The sequence below is a fragment of the Mesoplodon densirostris genome, chromosome 8 (assembly GCF_025265405.1).
Source record: "Mesoplodon densirostris isolate mMesDen1 chromosome 8, mMesDen1 primary haplotype, whole genome shotgun sequence".
In the NCBI taxonomy this organism is placed as follows: Eukaryota; Metazoa; Chordata; class Mammalia; order Artiodactyla; family Ziphiidae; genus Mesoplodon; species Mesoplodon densirostris.
In genome coordinates, this window is record NC_082668.1 from 92,542,240 (window position 1) to 92,568,869 (window position 26,630).

Consider the following 26,630-nt stretch of genomic DNA (forward strand, 5'->3'; position numbering starts at 1 on the left):
TGCAAGGTAAGCGGACCTGCCGCTATGCTGCAGCAACCTCTGCCTATTTTGGCACATTTATTAGATGAAATTATGACTAACTTACCACATAGACATTCAGATAAACAAGTCCTAACCTAGTAACCTGATCGTGCCTGACCATTTGTAAATCGACAGCACCTCCTACAGGAATTAATTTGCTAGTGTTAAATTATGTTAAATGTTAGGCCAGGGAAAAGGGGAGGAGGGGACCCCAATAATGTCTCCCAAGTTGGCCAGTGCAGTGCCAGGCCGCTGGACAAATGTCACTAGGCACACTCAGATTTCTTTAAAATAATTTCTCTATTAAGGGTAAGAAGAATGACATATCACCAGACTTTTCCTGTGGTTTTCTAAAAAAAAAGTCACTCACTGTTGGGGACTCTTGTTCTTGAATCGTACTCATTAAACTTGGAGGACTCTTTTTTGGCGTTAGTACTTAGGGGAACCTCTACACATAAAACTAGATATCTTTTTTATTATGAGGTTTATCTCTTTGGTTTTTACCTTGTATTTCAAAAGCAAAAGTGTAATTAGATGCTTAACATTTTATTTAAAAAATCACTTTCAATTCCTTTTACCCTTATCGTTAGAGTGTGCAGAACAAGTCAGGTGAGCCTCTTAAAAGCTATTTATTACCATGTTATGATTGTACGTGAAAATGCCTCCCTTCAGTTTTTAAGTTTGCCAAATTGGAATGCTAGCCCCTTGGGGCTATCTAGCATCCTTCGGTGACCAAGTCTGAAAGCCAAACAGCAAACCAACATTTCCTATAATTACATGGGAATTTTTCTCACCACTGGATAGATAAGAATGTTGGGGCTATTGGTACTTTATAGTTTCTCAATCTTAACTGTGAAGGATAAGTAAACCAGAGATTTGAAAAATTCTTGCAGCCACTTATAAAGTTAAAAGGGGACCACACTTTTGTGGAAGTCAAAGTGTTAAGAAATGATAATGTATTTAATTCATTTTAATTACAGGACGCATTTCAACATTTCATGAACACTGTTGGTTCAGAAATCCTTTAAGGCAGTAAATATTGCATAGGTTTTGATATTATAAAAATTATAAAGTCTAAAGGCATAAGATAGAAAATAATCAGTGCAACACTGATGAACTCAAGGTGTAAATTAGTGGTCTTTATCAATCTCAAATGCATGCTTTTTTTAAATGAAGAGGGAACGGGATCTTTGAGGTGCACTGTAAGTTATTGAAGAGTACCGTAGAAAGAATTCAAGTTCTCCCCTCCCAACTCTCTTAAAAATGTAAATAATCAAAGGGTTGCTTATGCCTTTAGTTAGCTGCTTGTAAATCAGAGGACATCTCTGTGTGTGCATATACAAGCAAAGATATATATACCAGACTACACAGAGGTTTTACTTAATTCTTTCAAACTTCTTTTCTATAAAATTTATGAAACTAGGACTTCCATTCTCAAAACCATCCAAACTAATCAGTATTTGTATTGTATTAAATAAAAGGTGTTTTTAAAATGTGGAACCCTGATAACAATACTTGTGTCCATCCATGATGGTTAGTATATATTTTTTGGAATGGCATGTTACTTGTAATTTGAACTAAATGATTTTTTTCTATAGTTTTCCTTCACCATATGCTTTGAAACACAAGGGGAAACTTGCAGCTAAATTTAAACATACCTTATATACCTATACTTATGAAATGTATCTAAACAGTTTACACTGGTTCATTTGTGATGTTATGTAAATGCTTCACCTTTAGAAGTAAAATCTGTAATAGCTGAATGTCAGTAGTAGAAGGGCCATCTGTCCTAGGTAGAATAATGGTCCCTTAATGACATAGCAATCCCAATCCCTGGAACCTGTGAAGATGTTAGGTTACATGGCACAGGGCAATTAAGGTTGCAGATAGAATTAAGGTTGCTAATCAGTTGATTTTGAAATAGAGAGATTCTCCTGGTGGGCCCAATGTAATCACAAGGGTCCCAAAGAGTGGAAAACAATGCAGAATGTGAAAGTGTCAGAGTGATTAGATGTGAGAACTTGACTTTGTTAGCTTTGAGATGGAAGAAGGGGCCAGGAGCCAAGGAATGCAGGCGGCCTCTAGAAGCTGCAACAGGCAAACAGACTTTCTCTAGAGCCTCCAGAACCAAACCTGCTGACACCTTGATTTTAGCCCAGTGAGACCCATTTCAGATTTCTGATCTCCAGAACTGTATTCGGTTAAGACTGAGGTTATTTGTTATGGCAGCACAGAAAATTAATAAATCATCCAAATGTAAATAGCTTCTGACCCTAGAGCAAAACACCTGAAGGGAATTTAAAGTCTTAAATACTGACCAATCCATTACTTAATTCATAGCAGTGAATTCCTATAATGATTACACTTGGCTTCAAGTAAATTCAAATCTTAAAAGTAATAAATTTGAATTGAAAAAAATATATATACCCATTCAATGTACTGTCTGTCATTCTTTTAATGATGTTTCAGAATAAAGAAAATGTCACGCAGTTACATGGGGTTTTTGTTTTAGTATAGGGCACAAGAAATATTAATGAACAGAAAATATTTTTACAGCCCCAAAACAGATCACTTACAAATATTTGCCAAGTTCATTCTTATGGGATTCATGTAGTTTTGTAGTTGATATAACAGTTTACAGAGATGAAAAATTAAAATAGAGCTTTTTTATTAGAAAGACAATAGTACATAATTTAGCCCTTGCTAAAGGTATTCAAAAAGAAAGTGGAGATATTTTTATTTCCAGGTAATTGTCACATACAAGTCTCTATTCTCTACTTCTACATTCTCTTTGCATCACTCTAGTGTGCCTGTCTCCTGATAATGCTCTGTGCATTTTCCCTCCTCTGTATCTATCTGTGTCATGGCTTCTGGCGTCATTTCTTCTGTCCCACTCTTCACTGGGGCTTCGCCGTGGCCGTCTTCTTGTTTCTCTTGGCTTGTAACCTCCATGACTTCTGCTTCGGCTTCTCCTACTCCTCTCATCCCTGCTCTGGCTCCTGCTGCCTCTCTCATTTCTTCCAGATCCTCTCTCCTCTGGACTCTGGTTATGGCTTCTGGGCTTTCTGTCAGAATCAGAATGCCTCCATTTGCTCTTCTCCCCAGAATTCTCTTGTTTTAAAAACCTAGGCTTTTCCTTGTTACTGTGACTGCTAGAACGTTCTTCATCAACTTTTCTCTTCTTAGACTTGTCCGTCTCTTCAGAACCACTGTTGTAATTCCCTGAATGCTTGTTTTTCTTTCTTTTCTTCTTCTGTATTTTTTTTTCTTTGTTGTCACTCTCACTGCTGCTTTCTGAAGTGCCACCACAGGAGGAAGAGGAGGAGGATTTGTTTTTATGTTTTTTGTGTTTACTTCTGCTCTTCTGAAGCTTTTTCTTTTTGCTATCTTTTCTCTTTTTCTTTTTTTTCTTCTCAAGTCGATCCAATTTCCTGTTATTGGGAAAAAAGTGACAGGCTACGTAAAAACAGTCCTTTCACCGACAAATATAAAATTTTGAATAGACAATATAGTTTCTTAGAAGCTATAAAAGTGGTATTCAAATACAAATACATTCTTTACTTTTATTAAATGACAAATCATTTTCTTCCCTGTAAATTATTCAAGTCACATATACTATAAGTTTAAATTAAAAAATGCATTAACTGTCTCAGTATACTTTCCTCAATAGTAATGACTATTAAAAAAATTCTTACTGAATTAGAATTTGATATTATATAGTACCCTAAATAAATGGTCATCCTGGCATAAAGAAAAGTTTGTAACATTAGCTGGACCAACTGCAAACTGAAATATAAAGCTCTAATCAGATGAAACATTAATTTTATGTATGTACTATTTTAAATATGGAAATACTCATCAACATTACACTATCAAATTTCAAGGGCATTTTCTCCAGAAAGTCTGAATAAGTATAATACATTTTACATTTTTTTAATATTCTAATTTAGTTACATAAAATAATCACATATTAGTTTTCAACAATTGTTTAGACTTATAAATAAATAATTAGGACAATTCTATTATGGCATTCTGAATTTCTAAAGAGTATTTCACATTCTCAGAAGAGTAACTTGTTTATATGATATGTTTGAGTTACTCTGAAATAAAAATGTCTTCACTGGATTCTGTCCAGCCATTCTCAAAACTCCACATATTGCAACATCATGAGCTCCCTCTATTGGACTCAGCAGACATTTCTGGATCCTTTAATGCTTAACACGATTCATACTGACTTTAAATTTAAGCATTTTTCGGCATTCCTCATAAAATTGTACAAAATGTAAGAAGAGTAATACATGGCCCACAATTTTCTAAGAACAAACCGTATGCAAAGATATATACAAATCTATGAAAACTAAAAGCTACAAATAAATCTATTTCCAAATTAAATGTTCTGAAAAGTGCAGTGACTTTGCGGTATAAACTGAGTATATAATCTTACATTCATTTTCATATTACTGAAAGAAAGATAAAATTGTACTACTATAGCTGAAGAATAAATCAATAAATGAATGTGATACATGGTTTAAGTACCTTAAACTTAGGATCAGAGTTGAATATGACACTAAGATGAAACATAAGAAAAAATGTAGTTGAATTCATTAAACAGACACTTTTTAATCACCTGAGAAGTTTCTGTTTTTGTTTGGTTGTTAGTGACTTTAAAAATTCGACTTCTGGATCTTCTTCACCCTCACTTGCAACATATTCCTAAGTCAACAAAGACATCATTAAATTGCCAGATTACAAGACAAGTTAGTTATCAGACAGGAAAGGAAACATTTACAAATAAGAAGTTTTATATTAGGGACATACTGTAAATGAGTATGACATTTTGGATTGGAAAGTGGAATTAAAAAATTTTTGTAGTCTACCTGCCAAGGAGGATCATAATGCCCTAAGAGGTTAAGATGACTGCTTTGCCACCATTAACAAACTTTATCAGGAGAGGACGACAGAGAAGCATAGACAAAATGTTTATAGCATGGCTTCTACTCTCTCAATTTTCTTTTTAATTTTATGGAACGTAAAAACCAGGAAGATCATGAACTTTAGGGGAAGGTCAAAACATCCACAATTTTTGCCTTTACAAATTCAGTAGTACATTATCAAATATATTAAACAGTACAAATACATGATATATACGTTATACGTACAATCCCTAGCAATGTTTGAGAAGGAATGTGACTCTTTCAGAGCAGCACGAGTTTACGCCAGTGGGAGTCTGGGTTTTAGTCTCAGCTCTGTCTCTAAAAAGCCACATGATCTCAGGGAAATCACTTAACTTCTGTGGGCTCCAGTTTCCTCATTAAATGAAATAAATGGTTTGTATTAGAACATCTGCATTTAACCCTTTAAACTCAACCATTTTCTGGATCTATGTACACTTTAAGCAAGTAACTGTTGAAAATATTTTCCATATTTTTTAGGGGTTTGCTTTTAATACACTTCTTCCCATTGGTTCTGTTTAGTGTCACTTCATGGGTAAGTTAGCAGGAAGGAAAAAGTAACAACCTTATCACCAGATCAGTTAGATATTTTATCTACATAAACCCAGAGGAGCAGGTTTGTTTATTAAAATATAGGTTTAAAAACAATTTCTCATTTAGGTTAAAATAATAAGCAAAATCAAAATACGTTTTAGGCATTTTCTTTGCTCTATGTTGCCTTCCTATGGATATATACATATTGGAAAACATTAAGTAGCAATTCACAAGCAATCATATTTAGATTTATAGACATTTTCAGCTTACTGATAAAAAGATCATTACCTGTGATGGATCATTTGCGGTCAAGTTTCTCCCCAGTACGTTTCGTTTCAGTGCAAACCCACTGTTTCTCATCTCCGCTATTAGCTCCGAGGGGTGCATCGATGGTCCTGTTCACAAAAATCACAGTTTGAATGTATCATTTATATCTCTCTCTACCTTTTTCGGACTCCACAGTAGGAATGGAGCTGAAGCTTTGTTAAGTAAAATCACAGCTAAATCAACTCAATAATCTTCTGCTGAGCAAATAATCAGATATGATTTTCTAAAACAGCAGTCTGGAGATTCAGAATAGAAAATAATTGCATTTTTCTTACGTGCTAGGGGATTCTCTTATGTAACTTTGTCATATTGAAAAAGATACACTTAAGTGTTATCTGCTTGGTAGTTTTTAGTATAAAATCAAAGCAAAGTGATAAAAGACTGCAATTAAACTTTTAATAGTTATTCTCTCAGTAAGAATTCAATTTGAAAGATACACATATGCTATCGGTAACGATCAAGTACTTTAGTTAATCTTGCATATATACATTTTCAGAGTTTGAAACTTCTAGTCATTAGTTTGGGGTTGGTGACAAGCAATTTTAGGCTAGCTATAGGTGTGTATGTGTTATATTTTCTACAAGCTGTTGTTTCCACTTTTACAAAATCCCCAAACTTTTTGAAAAGTGAGCTTGTTTTTGGTCACATAATATGCTCTAAAGACAAATAATATGGACTAAACATAGATATAATTAAAAATAAAAAATTTTAAACATCTGCACCCTTCCCTCAAACATTATTATGTTTACATAAGATAGGTAAGATTCTTTCCTCCTTCTTTTGTATATTCCAGTTTCATTTTGTTTTCCCTGCAAGTAGCAAATAATGACAACATTTCATGTAAGCTTTTTAGTTTCTGGCCTAAATCATTACACTGGCTTAAAAGAACTGTACTGGGCAACGTATCTGGAATACAGGGAAGAATACGACAGTTCCTGCCAACAAGGAATTCATAAGGGAGGGTGGGGGATAGAGAAACATTCAGAAACTGATACTCTAGTTTGTTGATTAAATACGTCATCTAATTTCTTTACCTTTTCCCTGATTTATTGGTCTTTTACTACTTATTTTGCATGCTCACTTACATGTTACCATAAAAAAACAAAAGGCAATAGGCAATATAATTCAAATCTGTTCTCTTGCCAATAGCATCTTTGGTAAAAAGTTTGGTCAGACAAGTTCAGGTGTAGGTTAATAACTTTTATTGGACTCTGGGCTTTACCATTCTACTCATATTACCAAAAACAACTGAAAGCTGGCTATAGGTATTAGGGAGATAATTAGAAAAAACTGCCTATTACTGGTGTATGGGAAGTATTAATAATGTGATGCTTTAATTTACTGGGGGGAAAAAGCCTTATTTAATTGAAAACAAAACAAAAACATCATAAAGCACCATCTTTATTTCATTGATATTAATATTTCATTTTAAAACAATACTGGATTTTTGGTTTGTTTTTTCTTTTATACAATTAATTTAATTTCCTGTGGATTACTTCAATGACTTCTAGAAAAATTATTCAATTTGGTTGATAATACTGATAATAAGACGTTAAGTAAAAAACTGAATTTTATAAATTCGTTTATTTTATTTATTTTTGGCTGCATTGGGTCTTTGTTGCTGCGTGCGGGCTTTCTCTAGTTGTGGCGAGCAGGGGCTACTCTTCGTTGTGGTGCGCGGGCTTCTCATTGCGGTGGCTTCTCTTGTTGCAGAGAATGGGCTCTAGGCATGCGGGCTTCAGTAGTTGTGGCACGCAGGCTCTAGAGCGCAGGCTCAGTAGTTGTGGCACACAGGCTAAGTCACTCCACGGCATGTGGGATCTTCCTGGACCAGGGATCAAACCTGTGTCCCTTGAACTGGCAGGCGGATTCTTAACCACTGTGCCACCAGGGAAATCCCAAAAATTGAACTTTAAATATTAGTATGGAGTGCCTCTAAATGGCATTGAAGTGCTAATACAATTAATAGCTTTAAATTAATTATAGAGTGTTTCACTTTGGTGGCTTCTCAAATTTCACATGTAGGAACCTAATTTTATAAAGTAGAAAATGTCTTTCCTGAAGTGTCAAAACTACATTTCCTTGTCAACAACTTTTTTAGATGTTCAATGAATTCAGAAAGCAAACATGCTAAGAATTAGGATAAAAACCACTCCAGTAAAGGGCTAAAGAGCTTGGCCATTATGATGAAAGGGTACTGATTTCATCAGTTTTCATCAAAAGATGGGTAATTTTAATAAAATGCTTTAGAAAACATGCTTTAAAATTTTTCATTACAGTACTTCCAACTACTTCAAGAAAATGATCTCTCCTTCCCCAGGCTGACAGAGATTATTCAGATGGTAAAACAAACATTACTCTTCCATCATTTGTATTTCTCCAAAATCTCAACTGAAATTTTGTAGTACATATGCTTAGCATATACTTCCACACTGTAAGACTCTAAACAATGTTTAGTGAAGTACCTAACAAATAGTAACTATTATTTTTGTCAATAGCTATAAAACTTTTGTGATTATTATATATTTTTCACAAAAAATGCTCTTAATAGTAACATTTTTCAAAATCCAGTCTTACTCACTTCTTTTTGTACTTAAACTTTCTCCTTCTATCATCAAAACTTCCAGAAAGATATGACAAGTCAGGTTTAATTAAGATATGTTCAGCAAGGTATCTTAATACTTTCATGTTACTGTGATAGTGGCTATGTAGAGTTAACCTGACAGAAATGACTCCAGCTCTCTGAGAACTCAAAATTTAATTTATATAATATGAATAGATTATATAGGTATGTTGAAGACAGATTTTACAATATGTTCAAATGCAAAATGACTACTTTTTTTGGATGCCTTTATAATTTAAATTACAGATGGAGCTGGGGTTCAGGAAGGTTTGGTTTGCTCTTAAATTTGTTATGGAAGTATGATTCTAGAGAACTCAGAAAAAGGGCGTTTGTTTTAAAATGTAGATTTGTGAAGGCTCCTTTCTAGATCACTTCAGTCAGGCTGGGTTAAGCCTCCATAGCTTGAAAACCAGTGTTCCAACTTAGAAAAGTTGGTCCACTGAAGAAACTGTTTTCAACATTCATTAATTTTGCAAACTTTCTTTGCTGTGATGTGGGTAAGCACCAAAATACTAATTGTGACTGTGGTATTCAGTTCTATGCCCTTATTAGACCCAGACTATTTTCTACTAGAAAAAAACATGAAGTCAATGTCACAGAAAAAATTAATTCTCAGAAGGCAAATTATGGCATACAAAATTATGTTTGTAGGACGCGGAGATCACCTTCCTCCCCACAGATACACCAGAAATACAGCTACACGTGCAACAACTCCTACAGAACAACTACTGAACGCTGGCAGAAGACCCCAGACCTCCCAAAAGGCACGCCCCGCACTCCGTGCCCCTCCCGTGCCCCTCCCTCCCGCCCGGCCTGAGTGAGCCAGAGTCCCCGAAGAAGCTGCTCCTTTAACCCTGTCCTGTCTGAGCGAAGAACAGACGCCCTCCGGCGACCTACACGCAGAGGCGGGGCCAAATCCAAAGCTGAGACCCAGGAGCTGTGAGAACAAAGAAGAGAAAGGGAAACCTCTCCCAGCAGCCTCAGAAGCAGCGGATTAAAGCTCCACAATCAACTTCATGTACCCTGCATCTGTGGAATACATGAATAGACAACAAATCATCCCAAATTGAGGAGCCAGGAGTCAGTGCTGTGCCTCTGAGGTGGGAGAGCGAACTTCAGGACACTGGTCCACAAGAGACCTCCCAGCTCCACATAATATCAAACGGCGAAAATCTTCCAGAGATCTCCATCTCAACACCAGCACCCAGCTTCACTCAACGACCAGCAAGCTACAGTGCTGGACACCCTATGCCAAACAACTAGCAAGACAGGAACACAACACCACCCATTAGCAGAGAGGCTGCCTCAAATCATAAAAAGTCCGCAAACACCCCAAAACACACCACCAGACGTGGACCTGCCCACCAGAAAGACAAGATCCAGCCTCATCCACCAGAACACAGGCAGTAGTCCCCTCCACCAAGAAGCCTACACAACCCACTAAACCAACCTTAGCCACTGGGGACAGACACCAAAAACAACGGGAACTACGAACCTGCAGCCTGCAAAGAGGAGACCCCAAACACAGTAACATAAGCAAAATGAGAAGACAGAAAAACACACAGCAGGAGAAGGAGCAAGATAAAAACCCACCAGACCTAACAAATGAAGAGGTAATAGGCAGTCTATCTGAAAAAGAATTCAGAATAATGATGGTAAAGATGATCCAAAATCTTGGAAATAGAATAGACAAAATGCAAGAAACAGTTAACAAGGACCTAGAAGAACTAAAGACGAATCAAGCATCGATTAAAAACACAATAAATGAAATAAAAAATACTCTAGATGGGATCAATAGCAGAATAACTGAGGCAGAAGAACGGATAAGTGAGGTGGAAGATAAAATAGTGGAAATAACTGCTGCACAGCAAAATAAAGAAAAAAGAATGAAAAGAACAGAGGACAGTCTCAGAGACCTCTGGGACAACATTAAACGCACCAACATTCGAATTATAGGGGTTCCAGAAGAAGAAGAGAAAAAGAAAGGGACTGAGAAAATATTTGAAGAGATTATAGTTGAAAACTTCCCTAATATGGGAAAGGAAATAGTTAATCAAGTCCAGGAGGCACAGAGAGTCCCATACAGAATAAATCCAAGGAGAAATACACCAAGACACATATTAATCAAACTGTCAAAAATTAAACACAAAGAAATCATATTAAAAGCAGCAAGGCAAAAACAACAAATAACACACAAGGGAATCCCCATCAGGATAACAGCTGATCTCTCAGCAGAAACTCTACAAGCCAGAAGGGAGTGGCAGGACATACTTAAAGTGATGAAGGAGAAAAACCTGCAACCAAGATTACTCTACCCAGCAAGGATCTCATTCAGATTTGATGGAGAAATTAAAACGTTTACAGACAAGCAAAAGCTGAGAGAGTTCAGCACCACCAAACCAGCTTTACAACAAATGCTAAAGGAACTTCTCTAGGCAAGAAACACAACAGAAGGAAAAGAACTACAATAACGAACCCAAAACAATTAAGAAAATGGGAATAGGAACATACATATCAATAATTACCTTAAATGTAAATGGACTAAATGCTCCCACCAAAAGACACAGACTGGCTGAATGGATACAAAACAAGACCCATATATATGCTGTCTACAAGAGACCCACTTCAGACCTAGAGATACATACAGACTGAAAGTAAGGGGATGGAAAAAGATATTCCATGCAAATGGAAACCAAAAGAAAGCTGGAGTAGCAATTCTCATATCAGACAAAATAGACTTTAAAATAAAGACTACTAGAAGAGACAAAGAAGGACACTACATAATGATCAAGGGATCAATCCAAGAAGAAGATATAACAATTGTAAATATTTATGCACCAAACATAGGAGCACCTCAATACATAAGGGAAATATTAACAGCCATAAAAGGAGAAATCGACAGTAACACAATCATAGTAGGGGACTTTAACACCCCACTTTCACCAATGGACAGGTCATCCAAAATGAAAATAAATAAGGAAACACAAGCTTTAAATGATACATTAAACAAGATGGACTTAATTGATATTTATAGGACATTCCATCCAAAAACAACAGAATACACATTTTTCTCAAGTGCTCATGGAACATTCTCCAGGATAGATCATATCTTGGGTCACAAATCAAGCCTTGGTAAATTTAAGAAAATTGAAATTGTATCAAGTATCTTTTCCGACCACAATGCTATGAGACTAGATATCAATTACAGGAAAAAAGCTGTAAAACATACAAACACATGGAAGCTAAACAATACACTACTTAATAACGAAGTGATCACTGAAGAAATCAAAGAGGAAATTAAAAAATACCTAGAAACAAATGACAATGGAGACACGACGACCCAAAACCTATGGGATGCAGCAAAAGCAGTTCTAAGAGGGAAGTTTATGGCAATACAATCACACCTTAAGAAACAGGAAATATCTCGAATAAACAACCTAACCTTGCACCTAAAGCAATTAGAGAAAGAAGAACAAAAACATCCCAAAGTTAGCAGAAGGAAAGAAATCATAAAAATCAGATCAGAAATAAATGAAAAAGAAATGAAGGAAACGATAGCAAAGATCAATAAAACTAAAAGCTGGTTCTTTGAGAAGATAAACAAAATTGATAAACCATTAGCCAGACTCATCAAGAAAAAAAGGGAGAAGACTCAAATCAATAGAATTAGAAATGAAAAAGGAGAAGTAACAACTGACACTGCAGAAATACAAAAGATCATGAGAGATTACTATAAGCAACTCTATGCCAATAAAATGGACAACCTGGAAGAAATGGACAAATTCTTAGAAATGCACAACCTGCCAAGACTGACTCAGGAAGAAATAGAAAATATGAATAGACCAATCACAAGCACTGAAATTGAAACTGTGATTAAAAATCTTCCAACAAACAAAAGCCCAGGACCAGATGGCTTCACAGGCGAATTCTATCAAGCATTTAGAGAAGAGCTAACACCTATCCTTCTCAAACTCTTCCAAAATATAGCAGAGGGAGGAACACTCCCAAACTCATTCTACGAGGCCACCATCACCTTGATACCAAAGCCAGACAAGGATGTCACAAAGAAAGAAAACTACAGGCCAATATCACTGATGAACATAGATGCAAAAATCCTCAACAAAATACTAGCAAACAGAATCCAACAGCACATTAAAAGGATCATACACCATGATCAAGTGGGGTTTATTCCAGGAATGCAAGGATTCTTCAATATACGCAAATCAATCAATGTGATACACCATATTAACAAGTTGAAGGAGAAAAACCATATGATCATCTCAATAGATGCAGAGAAAGCTTTTGACAAAATTCAACACCCATTTATGATAAAAACCCTGCAGAAAGTAGGCATAGAGGGAACTTTCCTCAACATAATAAAGGCCATATATGACAAACCCACAGCCAGCATCGTCCTCAATGGTGAAAAACTGAAACCATTTCCACTAAGATCAGGAACAAGACAAGGTTGCCCACTCTCACCACTCTTATTCAACATAGTTTTGGAAGTTTTAGCCACAGCAATCAGAGAAGAAAAGGAAATAAAAGGAATCCAAATGGGAAAAGAAGAAGTAAAGCTCTCACTGTTTGCAGATGACATGATACTATACATAGAGAATCCTAAAGATGCTACCAGAAAACTACTAGAGCTAATCAATGAATTTGGTAAAGTTGCAGGATACAAAATTAATGCACAGAAATCTCTGGCATTCCTATATACTAATGATGAAAAATCTGAAAGTGAAATCAAGGAAACACTCCCATTTACCATTGCAACAAAAAGAATAAAATATCTAGGAATAAACCTACCTAAGGAGACAAAAGACCTGTATGCAGAAAATTATAAGACACTGATGAAAGAAATTAAAGATGATACAAATAGATGGAGAGATGTACCATGTTCTTGGATTGGAAGAATCAACATTGTGAAAATGACTCTACTACCCAAAGCAATCTACAGATTCAATGCAATACCTATCAAACTACCAATGGCATTTTTCACAGAACTAGAACAAAAAATTTCACAATTTGTATGGAAACACAAAAGACCCCGAATAGCCAAAGCAATCTTGAGAACAAAAAATGGAGCTGGAGGAATCAGGCTCCCTGACTTCAGACTATACTACAAAGCTACAGTAATCAAGACAGTATGGTACTGGCACAAAAACAGAAAGATAGATCAATGGAACAGGATAGAAAGCCCAGAGATAAACCCACGGACATATGGTCACCTTATCTTTGATAAAGGAGGCAGGAATGTACAGTGGAGAAAGGACAGTCTCTTCAATAAGTGGTGCTGGGAAAACTGGACAGGGACATGTAAAAGTATGAGATTAGATCACTCCCTAACACCATACACAAAAATTAGCTCAAAATGGATTAAAGACCTAAATGTAAGGCCAGACACTATCAAACTCCTAGAGGAAAACATAGGCAGAACACTCTATGACATAAATCACAGCAAGATCCTTTCTGACCCATCTCCTAGAGAAATGGAAATAAAGACAAAAATAAACACATGGGACCTAATGAAACTTAAAAGCTTTTGCACAGCAAAGGAAACCATAAACAAGACCAAAAGACAACCCTCAGAATGGGAGAAAATATTTGCAAATGAAGCAACTGACAAAGGATTAATCTCCAAAATTTATAAGCAGCTCATGCAGCTCAATAGCAAAAAAACAAACAACCCAATCCAAAAATGGGCAGAAGACCTAAATAGACATTTCTCCACAGAAGATATACAGACAGCCAACAAACACATGAAAGGATGCTCAACATCTTTACTCATTAGAGAAATGCAAATCAAAACTACAATGAGATATCATCTCACACCAGTCAGAATGGCCATCATCAAAAAATCTAGAAACAATAAATGCTGGAGAGGGTGTGGAAAAAAGGGAACACTCTTGCACTGCTGGTGGGAATGTGAATTGGTACAGCCACTATGGAGAACAGTATGGAGGTTCCTTAAAAAACTACAAATAGATCTACCATATGACCCAGCAATCCCACTACTGGGCATATACCCTGAGAAAACCATAATTCAAAAAGAGACATGTACCAAAATGTTCATAGCAGCCCTATTTACAATAGCCCGGAGATGGAAACAACCTAAGTGTCCATCATCGGATGAATGGATAAAGAAGATGTGGCACATATATACAATGGAATATTACTCAGCCATAAAAAGAAATGGAATTGAGCTATTTGTAATGAGGTGGATGGACCTAGAGTCTGTCATACAGAGTGAAGTAAGTCAGAAAGAGAAAGACAAATACTGTATGCTGACACATATATATGGAATTTAAGAAAAAAATGTCATCAAGAACATAGGGGTAAGACAGGAATAAAGACACAGACCTACTAGAGCATGGACTTGAGGATATGGGGAGGGGGAAGGGTAAGCTGTGACAAAGTGAAAGAGCGGCATGGACATATATACACTACCAAATGTAAGGTAGAGAGCTAGTGGGAAGCAGCCGCATAGCACAGGGAGATCAGCTCGGTTCTTTGTGACCGCCTGGAGGGGTGGGATAGGGAGGGTGGGAGGGAGACGCAAAAGGGAGGGGATATGGGAACATATGTATATGTATAACTGATTAAATTTGTAAAATAAAAAAAAAATTAAAAAAAAAAAAAAAAAAAAAATTTATGTTTGTAAAGGGTTTAATCTATTCATTAAGAGCATTCATTTTTATAGAACGAAGCAATAGAAGGTAAAAATTGTTCTGTAGTAAAATAGGTATTTTATCAGAGAATAATATAGGAGTCAAAAGTGCTGGCCGTGACAAAGGCCCTGTCGCCGACTTCCCAATTAGAGGACAGCAGTCCCAGGTGAATCCCACAAATGGCACAGGAGGGAGACTAATGCTGAAGGCAGAGATATTCCTGTGTCTCACTGTTAGCCTGGGCCCATCTGCTCTTCCCAAGGACAGAGCTATCTTCCTTCCAAAGTTCACTGTTCCTTTCAAATAAAGCATTACCTTCTACAGTTTTATGGTATTCAGTGGGAAAGAGGACACTGAGTTACAGGTTAAGTATGGCTGTATTAGAAATACTTTCCCCTCCTTCCCGCAAATTCAATACACTAATTTATAGGAAGCTACTGCTTCCTGAGACTAAAATTCTATTCCTAGAGTGAATATCATTTTGTTTGTGATGACAGTGGTGATTAATTATTTTCCTTCTCATTCTGTGTGTGTATTTTAACTTGATACAAAGAAAAAATCTCAAACCTAGGGAGAATAAAGAGTTCTATATATTCATCACACAGCTTCAACAATTATCAGTGTTTTGCCATCCTTGTTTTATTTATTACCTCCAGGGTTTTTTTTTTCTTTTTTTTTTTTTTTTTTTTTTTTTTTTGTGGTACGCGGGCCTCTCACTGCTGTGGCCTCCCCCGCTGCGGAGCACAGGCTCCGGATGCGCAGGCCCAGCGGCCATAGCTCACGGGCCCAGCCGCTCCGCGGCATATGGGATCCTCCCAGACCGGGGTACGAACCCGTATCCCCTGCATCGGCAGGCGGACTCTCAACCACTGCGCCACCAGGGAGGCCCTGTTTCTTTTTTGATAGAGTATTTTAAATAAAATTTCAGATGTCACTTTGGTATATACATCACTAATATGGGCTATTTCTTAAAAATAAAGCCCTAACACCTTTGTTACACTTATTAATAATGACAGTTTTAAAATCTAGTAGTCAACATTCAGATTTCCCCAATTATCTCAAAAAAAATTTTTTTTTTACAGTTGGCTTGTTCACATTAGGATCCAAACAAGTTCCACACATTGCATTTGGTTTATGTATCTCTTAAGTCTCTCTCTCCCTCTCTACTTTTGAGGTACAAATGACACATATCTTAAATCTCTTTTAATCTAAAAAAATGCAGCCACTTTTCCTCCACTCCCCCCTTATTGCTATTCATTTGTTGAAGAAACTGGGTCATTTGTACTGTAGAATTTCCCCCATTCTGGGTAGTGATGTCATTTAATATGTTCTTCTGGCCCTTGTATTTACTGTAAATGAGCAGTTAGATCTAGAGGCTTATTATTAAATTATTTTGGGATTTTATAACACATACTTTAGGGGAATAATGGAAAGTTTTCTAAAGTTTGGATTCAGGAAAATGACACCTGAAAAAAACCACATTTTTGCTAATGAACTAGACTAAGGAAAAAAGGCTGAGACTTTAACCTGGTATGTTCTTGCTTTCATCATGTATTTATTGTAGTCACAGTAACAGCGGTACAACCTTAAAAATGCGTGGGTTTGAAAATAAACCCCCAAACACATCACAAATGAATTATGATTCTTATTTCCATGAAAAGTATGACATTTATTTCTTCCTTCTTTCTTACGGTTAAGCTGACTATATATTGTGAAAAAGCCACTCCCTGTCACTAAATGTAAAACGGACACTTAGAAACACTAGTAATAGTACGTGATCAAGAGGGAGAATTATCACAATTATCTTACATTTGTATCTGAATCCTAATATTACCTAACCTTTTTGCTTTAAAGAAAGCTTATAGAAAGTTAAAAAGACTGAAAAGGGGGGCACAGCATGCAGCACAAGTCCCAGGGAAAAAGTGAACAAAGCTATTAATAAAGTGTGTGGGTGATTTTTATTTATATAGATGAGAATGTTTTATGTATGATTTTCTAAAGGTTATGCAAGAACCAATTGTACTGAATTGTAATAAAACTGCTCCATACTGAGAATTTTCCTGACACGTTGCCAGTTCATCTTAGTGGAGGCTGGAAACAATAAGGTTTCTTATTGCCCTTATCCTGAGTTCATACTGAAGAAAGCTAATTTGATCTCTATTAAGACATACAATGTAAAGGAAAAATTAAACATTTCATTTTTGTCTGTGTCTGGAAAATACACAAAGGCAGGGAAAGATGAAACTGCCCTTATTGTATGCTAGTGAAAAACACTTTATAAAAAACAACCTTGCCTTACAGAATCAATAATGTTAGAGATATTTGAGGTATATCTGATTATGTCTTTACACTTATATTTTCAACTTAATTTACATGCAGGTATTTTACTGATGATACAACTATCACTAAATAATAAAGTGAATAAAGATAATAAAGTGAATTCATAGTCCTAGAGGACTAAGAAAAATCACTTGTGTTGTGATGAACATGAAGTATTAGAAGTCAGCACTATGTTTTAAGGAAGTTATGAGAATATGAACACTCTTGAAAAGCTGTGCTTCCATGAACCTCAAAAACAATATGTTGAGTCAAAGAAGTCAGACACAGAAGAACACATACTGTATGATTCCATTTATATGAAGTTCACGAACAGGTAAAAGTAATATATGGGATTAGAAATTAGAGTAGTAGTTGTAGGTGGAGGATGCCAACTGGAAGGGGATAGAAGGGTATTTACCAGGGTGACAGCAATAATGCCAGGGTGACAGCAATGCTCTATGCTCTGTATTTGTCAGAAACATTGGTTACATGGGTGCATACCTTTGTCAAACTCAATCTACACTTAAGACCAGTGCATTTTACTTAAAAATATATTAAATCAGTCAACAGTAATTACTGAATGACTGAGTTACTATAGATTTTCACTACATTTCTATACTAGATCTCTCTCAAAATATGGAGAGAGCCCTGCATAGGGAATTTCAACTTATTCTTCCCTAGTATAAAACATAGAAAGTGATTTTATAAATCAATATGTATTATTGAGGGCTTCTTATTTTATCTCACTAGGTACTTGAGAAATAAAGAATGCAGAACTTGGTTTTTGCCTTCAAGCTTATAATCTTTTTTTGGAAAATTAGTTAATATAAAATAATAAGAAAAATATAAATTGAAAATTTGTGTTATAAGATATATTCAGAGAATAAGATGATAAACAGTGATGTTTAGTATAGCTAGCAAAGCCTTACTCTTCAGCCACTCACTAAACTATTATTTACTAAGCATGTGCATTGTGGAAAGCACTGGGAATACAAAGATAAATAAGATACATTACATATTTCAGAAATCAATACTTTCTAGGAAAGAACTAGAAACTGAGTTTGACTTTCAAACTCATAGGATTTAGAAAAAGGTAAAAAATATGGCATTATAAATGAGTGGAACATGACGAAGGTTCATGTTAACTTAAGTCTGATTTGGGTAGAATTATTAATATTTACTAGGTAGACTACATTTCATTCATTCTCCTTTACCCAGGTAATCAGTAGTTAATTTCCTTTACTTGAAGTTGGCAGACCTTGAGTAGATGGAATGATATTAACAGGAAGAGTCATATAAAAGAGAGTTATGGGGCCTCCCTGGTGGCGCAAGTGGTTGAGAGTCCACCTGCCGATGCAGGGGATACGGGTTCGTGCCCCGGTCTGGGAGGATCCCATATGCCGCGGAGCGGCTGGGCCCGTGAGCCATGGCCGCTGAGCCTGCGCGTCCGGAGCCTGCGCGTCCGGAGCCTGTGCTCCGCAACGGGGGAGGCCACAACAGTGAGAGGCCCGCATACCGCAAAAAAAAAAAAAAAAAAAAGAGAGTTATGATTGGGATCTGGGAATCATAATACCCCTTTGAGATTATGGGAGGTGTAGCCTCCACTAGCCCTACATATGCCTTTAACACAGAGCAGAGCCATTTACTGACAGAACAGGATTGCAATTAATTTGTTAATGGAATTTCAAGGCATAGCCACTCTAACAACAAATTTAATCACTGAATTGTAATAGTGCCTATAAATAGTTCAAAATGAGTAACCATCTGTAGTCACTTAAAATAGCCAAAATTTAAAGTACTAATCAAGAGCATCAATTTGACCTTTGAAACACTATGAATTGACAAGTTTTACTGAGTAATCTCTTTAGTAGGTCAGTATTTCTTTTTAGATAATTAGTTTTCTCATGCATTTAAAAACATGTTGTTCCCGATTTATCAATTTTTTTTAAACTTCTTATTTTATGTTATTATTTTTTTAAATTTAATTTTTATTTTTGGCTGCATTGGGTCTTCGTTGCTGCGCGCGGGCCTTCTCTGGTTGCGGCGAGTGGGGCCTAGTCTTGGTTGCGGTGCGCGGGCTTCTCACTGCGGTGGCGTCTCTTGTTGCAGAGCACAGGCTCTAGGCACGCAGGCTTCAGTAGTTGCAGCACGCGGGCTCTAGAGCGCAGGCTCAGTAGTTGTGGCGCACGGGCTTAGTTGCTCTGTGGCAGGTGGGATCTTCCCGGACCAGGGCTCGAACCCATGTCCCCTGCATTGGCAAGTGGATTCTTATCCACTGCACCATCTGGGAAGTCCCTAAAACTTTTTATTTTATATTGGAGTATAGCCGATTAACAATGCTGTGATAGTTTCAGGTACACCACAGAGCGACTCAGCCATACACATACATGTATCCATTCTCCCCCAAACTCCCCTCCCATCCAGGCTGCCACATAACATTAAGCAGAGTTCCCTGTGCTATAACAGTAGGTCCTGGTTGGTTATCCGTTTTAAATACAGCAGTGTATACATGTCAATCCCAAACTCCCTAACTATCCCTTCCCTCCACCCTTCCTCCCTGGTAACCATATGTTCGTTCTCTAAGTCTGTAAGTCTGTTTCTGTTTTGTAAATAAGTTCATTTGTATCATTTCTTTTTAGTTTCTGCGTATAAGCGATATCATATGACATTTCTCTTTCTCTGACTTACTTCACTCAGTATGACAATCTCTAGGTCCATCTACAATGCTGCAAATGGCATTATTTCATTCTTTTTTATAGCTAAGTAACTACTGACAAGGGCTTAATTTTCAAAACACACAAAGAGCTCATACAACTCAATAACAAAAAACCACACAACTGCATATTAAAGGAGAGAAGAAATGGTGCCTGCCTAACTTTTCTTTTTATTTTGAGGTCAATCCTTTATTAGTTTTAATATCTACCTATTTGAAGAGTTTAGCTTTAAAGGGATTCTGGTAACACAAATACTTTTTCTGCTGTAGAATTATGTTGAAGGATTTAAAAAAATTCTGCCATCAGATGTAGGGCTATCTCAGTAGCTATCCTGGGAGGATTCAACTTCTTCAAAGAGTTACATAAAAGAACTCCGTAATAGATACGGGCGGGATGTGCCAGAAGGGCAACTGAGTTTATCATCTTTCTTTCTAAACAAAGTCCCTCCAGCATGTTCCTAGGTGTCCTTCTAGTACAAGCTTATGATCAGACAAATATTTTGTTAAATTTCCCAAACATATTCTCAAGCAACAAAAATTCCTCCAACATGATAGGCTGATGGAAAGATGGAGGAGCAGCATGTGGGAATACTATTGCAGGAAACTGCTATTAGTACTACAGCTTAGTGTAATATTCTTCAACAAAAATTAAATCAAGACTTAGGGGAAATAAGGCAAGGAAAAGAGCACCGATATGTAAACAAACGTTTGCAACAAGTATAAAATAATACTTTCCTCAATTTAAGCTATTATTAATTTTCATATTGTTTAAACGCCCTAAAACCTTTGGCGTACACAAGACTGGTTAGAGAAACCTGAAATATTAAGTACCAATCATCATTTTAGCTGTTAGTGGTATGGCTGGATCTCATACTTAGGCGTTATAAAGAAAAACAAATTTTGTATATGTTAAGAATATCCAGTGATACCATTTTGCATTTAAAATGTACTTTTATTAAAAACATGAAATTTACCATATTATCATATAGAGTCAGTTCCAAATATTCTTAAAATTAAGTTTAAAAAAACGGCAGGGGGCTTCCCCGGTGGCGCAGTGGTTGAGAGTCCGCCTGCCGATGCAGGGGACATGGGTTCGTGCCCCGGTCCGGGAGGATCCCACATGCCGCGGAGCGGCTGGGCCCGTGAGCCATGGCCACTGAGCCTGCGATTCCAGAGCCTGTGCTCCGCAACAGGAGAGGCCACAACAGTGAGGGGCCCGCATACCGCAAAAAAAAAAATAATAATAATAATGGCAGGGACTTCCCTGGTGGCACAGTGGTTAAGAATCCTCCTGCCAATGCAGGGGACACAGGTTCGTGCCCTGGTCTGGGAAGATCCCACATGCCACAGAGCAACTAAGCCCATGCACCACAACTACTGAGCCCGTGCTCTAGAGCCCGCGAGCCACAACTACTGAGCCCATGTGCCACAACTACTGAAGCCCATGTGCCTAGAGCCCGTGCTCTGCAACGAGAAGCCACCACAATGAGAAGCTCACACACCGCAACGAAGAGTAGCCCCTGCTCGCCGCAACTAGAGAAAGTCCAAGCACAGCAACAAAGACCCAACGCAGCCAAAAATAAATAATAAATAAATTTAAAAAAATCATTTAAAAAATGGCAAAGTAACTTTAAATATATAGCAACTTAAACCTAAAAAAACAAAAGTTAAATAATTAGTACAATATGAATCTTATGTTAACAAATTTTGAATCAATGTTTCTTCACTTTTATGTTGCTTTTACAACTTTTAGGCTTCAGTACAATATATGAAGAGCCTGAAATTCCTCCCATTCTCACAACAAGTAAAAAGCTGAAAAAACTGAAAATCAATAAATCTTATAGATTTATCGGAGAATTGAGGTCACAGAGCAAATCACTGCCCCCAAATGGGAGAGACAGGTGATACAGAGACTCAGTTTACCGAGACCAGAAACCAACAGAGCCAGCAATTGGTAGAAATACTTAAAGGATAACTGACTATTCTTGGAGACTGAGCAAGGACTAGCTTGAGAGATGAAAACTCCTGGGGGATCAACCTTAAAGGGGCCCCAACACTTCTGTGAGTTTTACTTCCAGAAGTCCCACCAGGTTCTCACTGTGAACATCAAATAACAATCCCCTTGTACTTCCAACAGTGGGAAGGGAAAAGTAATCATCTTGAAATACGCCCAGAGCATTTTGTTGTCCTGAACAAATGCTTACCCTCAAAGGAAGCTATTTCACCAGAGCCTAACCTATGTGGGTGAAGAAAAAAAGCTGAGAAGTTGGGGGAAAAAGTGCGGAGAAACACTTGTGAAGGTTACAGCCCAGGGGCAGAAGCTCACTAAAAAACTGAAACCTAGTCATAGGATTATAGAATGCTTCCCCTCCCCTCATATCTTACCACTACAACAGTAGGGCTCCTGTAAAATAACAGAAGATTACAACTGAAGCCAGGCTCAGCCTCTATTAACAGAGTCTGTAGGGAAACCCAAAGATAACAGAGGAGACCAAAATAATGACACCAGAGGATATTTATCCTCTAAAATCTACAGCTATAGCAAAGAGTAAATACAACCTAACTCCTAGCCAGATAAACATAAAACCTCACACTAAAGGCCTATTTATCTCAGTTCTGTCTACCTGATACACCATGTCTGGCTTTCAACAAAAAATTACAAGTATGCTAAGAGGCAAAAACCACAGTCTGGAAAGACAAAGCAAGCATCAGAATCAAGCTCAGCTATAATGAAGATTCTGGAATTATCAGATTGGGAATCTAAAATAACTAAGCTTCATATGCTAAGGGCTCTAATGGAAAAAGTGGACAACATGCAAAACAGATAGGTACTGTAGGCAGAGAGGTGGAAACTCTGAGAATCTAATGGACATGATAGAAATAAAAAACACTAATAGAAATGAAGAATGTTTTTGATGAGGTCATCAGTAGACTAGGCATAACTGAGGAAAGAATCAGTAAGCTTTAATATAGGTCAATAGAAACTTCTCAAACTGAACAGAAAATTAAAAAAAAAAAAAAAAGGGAACCCAGAATATCCAAAAACTTTAGGACAATTACAAAAGGTGTAACATATGTACAACAGGAATACCAGAAGGGAAAGAGAGAAGACAGAAAAGAATAGAAAAAAATATTTGAAATAATAATGGCTGAGATTTCTCAAGACTAATGATAGACACCAAACCACAAATCCAGGAAGCTCAGAGAACATGGAGCAGGATAAATACCAAAAATCTGTACCTAGGTATATGATATTCAAACTGCAGAAAATCAAAGATGAAGAGAAAATCTTGAAAGATGTCAGAGGGGGGAAAAATACCTTACCGAGAGAGGAACAAGGATGAGAATCATGAGACTTCTCTTAAGAAACCATGCAAGCAAGAGGAGAGTGGAATGAAATATTTAAAAGTTGAAAGGAAAAACCTACCAACATAGAAATTATCCAGTATCCAGTAAAATTATCCTTCAAAAGTGAAGAAGAAATATTTTCTCAGGCAAACAAAAATTGAGGAACATGTTACTAGTAGACCTGCCTTTCAAGAAATATTGAAAAGAATTTATTCAGAAAGAAGGAAATGACATAGATCAGAAACTTAGATCTACATAAAGAAAGGAAGAGCATTTGAGAAGAAATAAAAGATACAATATTTTATGTTTTTTATTTTTAACTGATCTAACAGATAACATATTATTCAAAATAATAACAGCAAGAATAAACTGGATGCCTTATAACTTATGGATAAATGAAATATATGACAGTAATGTTATAAGAGACAGGAGAAAGGAATTGTGTTATATAACAGAAATTGGTTTACTCTGTTATAAGGTACTGGCATTACTCATGAAGTGGTACAGTGTTATTTGTAAATGGATTTAGATTAGCTGTAAATGTATATTGCAAATTCTAGGGCAACAACTAAAATTTTTTTAAAATTAAGCATAATTGATATGCTAAGAGAGGAGAGAAAATGGAATCACATAAAATACTCAATTAAAACCAGAGAAAGCAGAGAGTGGAAGACAAAAACAAAGAACAAGGGCAACAAATAGAAAACAATTATAAATATGGCAGATTTTAATCCAATTATGTCAATAACAGATAAAAAAAGATCCGACTCTGTGTTGTCTACAGAAACCTGAGTTAAATATAAAGACACACACAGAGAGATTAAAAGTAAAGATATGGAGAAAGATATACCATGCTAACACTAATAAAATAAAGCTGGAGTATTACACTATTTTCAGATAAAGCAGATTTCAGACCAAGGAAATTTATCAAGGATAAAGAAAGACAATTACATAATGAAAAAGGGGCTCATTCTCCAAGACATAACAATCCCAAATGTATATGCGCTTAATAACACAGCATTAAAATATGTGAAGCCAAAACTAACAGAAGTGTTTTTAGAAATAGACAAATCCCCAACTACAGTTGGAGACTTCAGTGCTTCTCTATCAGAAATGGACAGATCCAGCAGGCAGAAAATCAGCAGGATATAGTTGAACGGCACCATCTATCAACCAGATCTAGTTGTTATTTATTGAGTACTTCATCCAACAACAGAAGAATACACATTAAGCTCATATGGCAGCAGTCCCCAACCTTTCTGACACCAGGGACAATTTTAACACAGACAGGGGGTGGGGGGTGGGATGGGATGGTTCAGGCGGTAATGCGAGTGATGGGGAGTGATGAGGAGCGGTAGATGAAGCTTCGTTTGCTCACCCACTGCTCACCTCCTGCCGTGTGGCCCAGTTCCTAACAGGCCGCGGATCGGTACTGGTCCGCGGCCCAGGGGTTGGGGACCCCTGTCATATGGAACAGTCACCAAGACCACATGCTGAGCCATAACCTTAGCATATACCTTAATACTAAAAGAACAGAAATCATACAAAGAATGCTCTCAGACCAAAATGGAATTAAACTAGAAACGAATGACAGAATGATAGCCAGAAAATCCCCAAATATTTGGAGATTAAATAAACACACTTCTAAATAACACTCAGATAGAAGAAGTCTCAAGAGAAACTTAATATTTTGAACTAAATGAAAATGAAAATATAACTGCTGTATAATAAAGAACTCTGCTCCCAATTCATGGAAGGGAGCCTCTAAATCTCAGAGTTTTCTTGAGTGATAGGAGTGTCTTTGTTATTCATGGTGAGCCCCTAGATAGGTTTTGCCAAGGAGATGACTCAGGATGGGGCTGGCCACACCAGAAAGGCTAACCATGTGATTAAAGAGTTGAAGCTTTGAGCCACATATCAGCCTGACCTCTGGGGGAATAGAGAGGGACGAGAGATTGAGTTCAACCACATGGCCAATGATTCAATGAATCATGCCCACGTAATTAAACCCTAATAAAAACTCTGGGCCGCCTGGATGAGTTTCCCTCGTTAACAATACTCTGTGCATATTGGTGTACATCAGTAGGTAAGGAAGATGACATGTCCAGACCCGTGGAGAGAGGACACTGAAGCTACGTGTTTGGGGTAGGGAGAGGCAATGAAATTTTGTGTTAAAGTGTGAAATTTTTCTTTTCTACATATTGTATGATTCCATTTATATGAAATGTCCAGAATAGGCAATCAAAAAAAAAAAAAAACAAAACAAAAAAAGCAGAAAGTAGGTTAGTGGCTGCCTAGGACTGGGGGAGACGGGGGACTGGGGATAAGAACTGAGGGGCGTGGGGTTTCATTTTGAGGAAATGAAAATGTTCTAAAATTGACTGTGGTAATGGATCTACAACTCTGTGAATATACAAATTCAAAGCCATTGAATTGTATACTACAAATGGGTGAACTGTATTGTATGTAAATTATAACTCAATAAAGCTATTAAAAACACTTGCTCAAGGAAATGAAAAGACAAGCCACAGACTTGGAGAAAATGTTTGCAGAAGACATATCTGATAAAGGACTGATACCACAAATATATAAAGAATTCTTAAAGCTCAACAATAAGAAAGCAAATAACCCAGTTTAAAAAAATGGGCCAAAGGCCTAACAGATACCTCTCCAAGAAGATATACAGATGGCAAATAAGCATATGAATAGATGTGCTGCATAACATGTCATCAGGGAAATGAAAAATAGAACAATGAGATACCACTACATACCTACTAGAATGACCAAACTTCCTAACACGGACAATGCCAAATGCTGGTGAGGCTGTGGGGTGACAGGAACTCCCATTCATTGTTGGTGGGAATGTAAAATGGTGCAACTACCTTGGATCAGTTTGGCAGTTTCTTATAAAACTAAATATACTCTTACCACATGATCCAGCAATCACATTCCAAAAACCTGCACATAGATGTTTATAGCAGCTTTATTCATAACTGCCAAAACATGGAAGCAACCAAGATGTCCTTCAGCAGGTGAATGGATCAATAATGTACATCCAGACAACGTGCTATTATTCAGCACTAAAAACAAATAAACACTATCAAGCCATGAAGAGACATGGA

General features: G+C 36.9%; 1 protein-coding gene across 1 annotated transcript in view; it reads right to left on the reverse strand.

The window, feature by feature from the left end:
* Window positions 1-2,458: 2,458 nt before the first annotated feature.
* Window positions 2,459-26,630, reverse strand: part of CIR1 (corepressor interacting with RBPJ, CIR1) — a 45,730-nt gene continuing 21,558 nt past the window's right edge. Inside the window, exons 8-10 of the mRNA XM_060106441.1 lie at window positions 5,796-5,902; window positions 4,649-4,734; window positions 2,459-3,452 (exon numbers count right to left, since the gene is read on the reverse strand). Coding sequence (XP_059962424.1) covers window positions 2,789-3,452; window positions 4,649-4,734; window positions 5,796-5,902 — 857 coding nt within the window. The 3' untranslated portion in view covers window positions 2,459-2,788. The remainder of the gene's footprint in view (window positions 3,453-4,648; window positions 4,735-5,795; window positions 5,903-26,630) is intronic.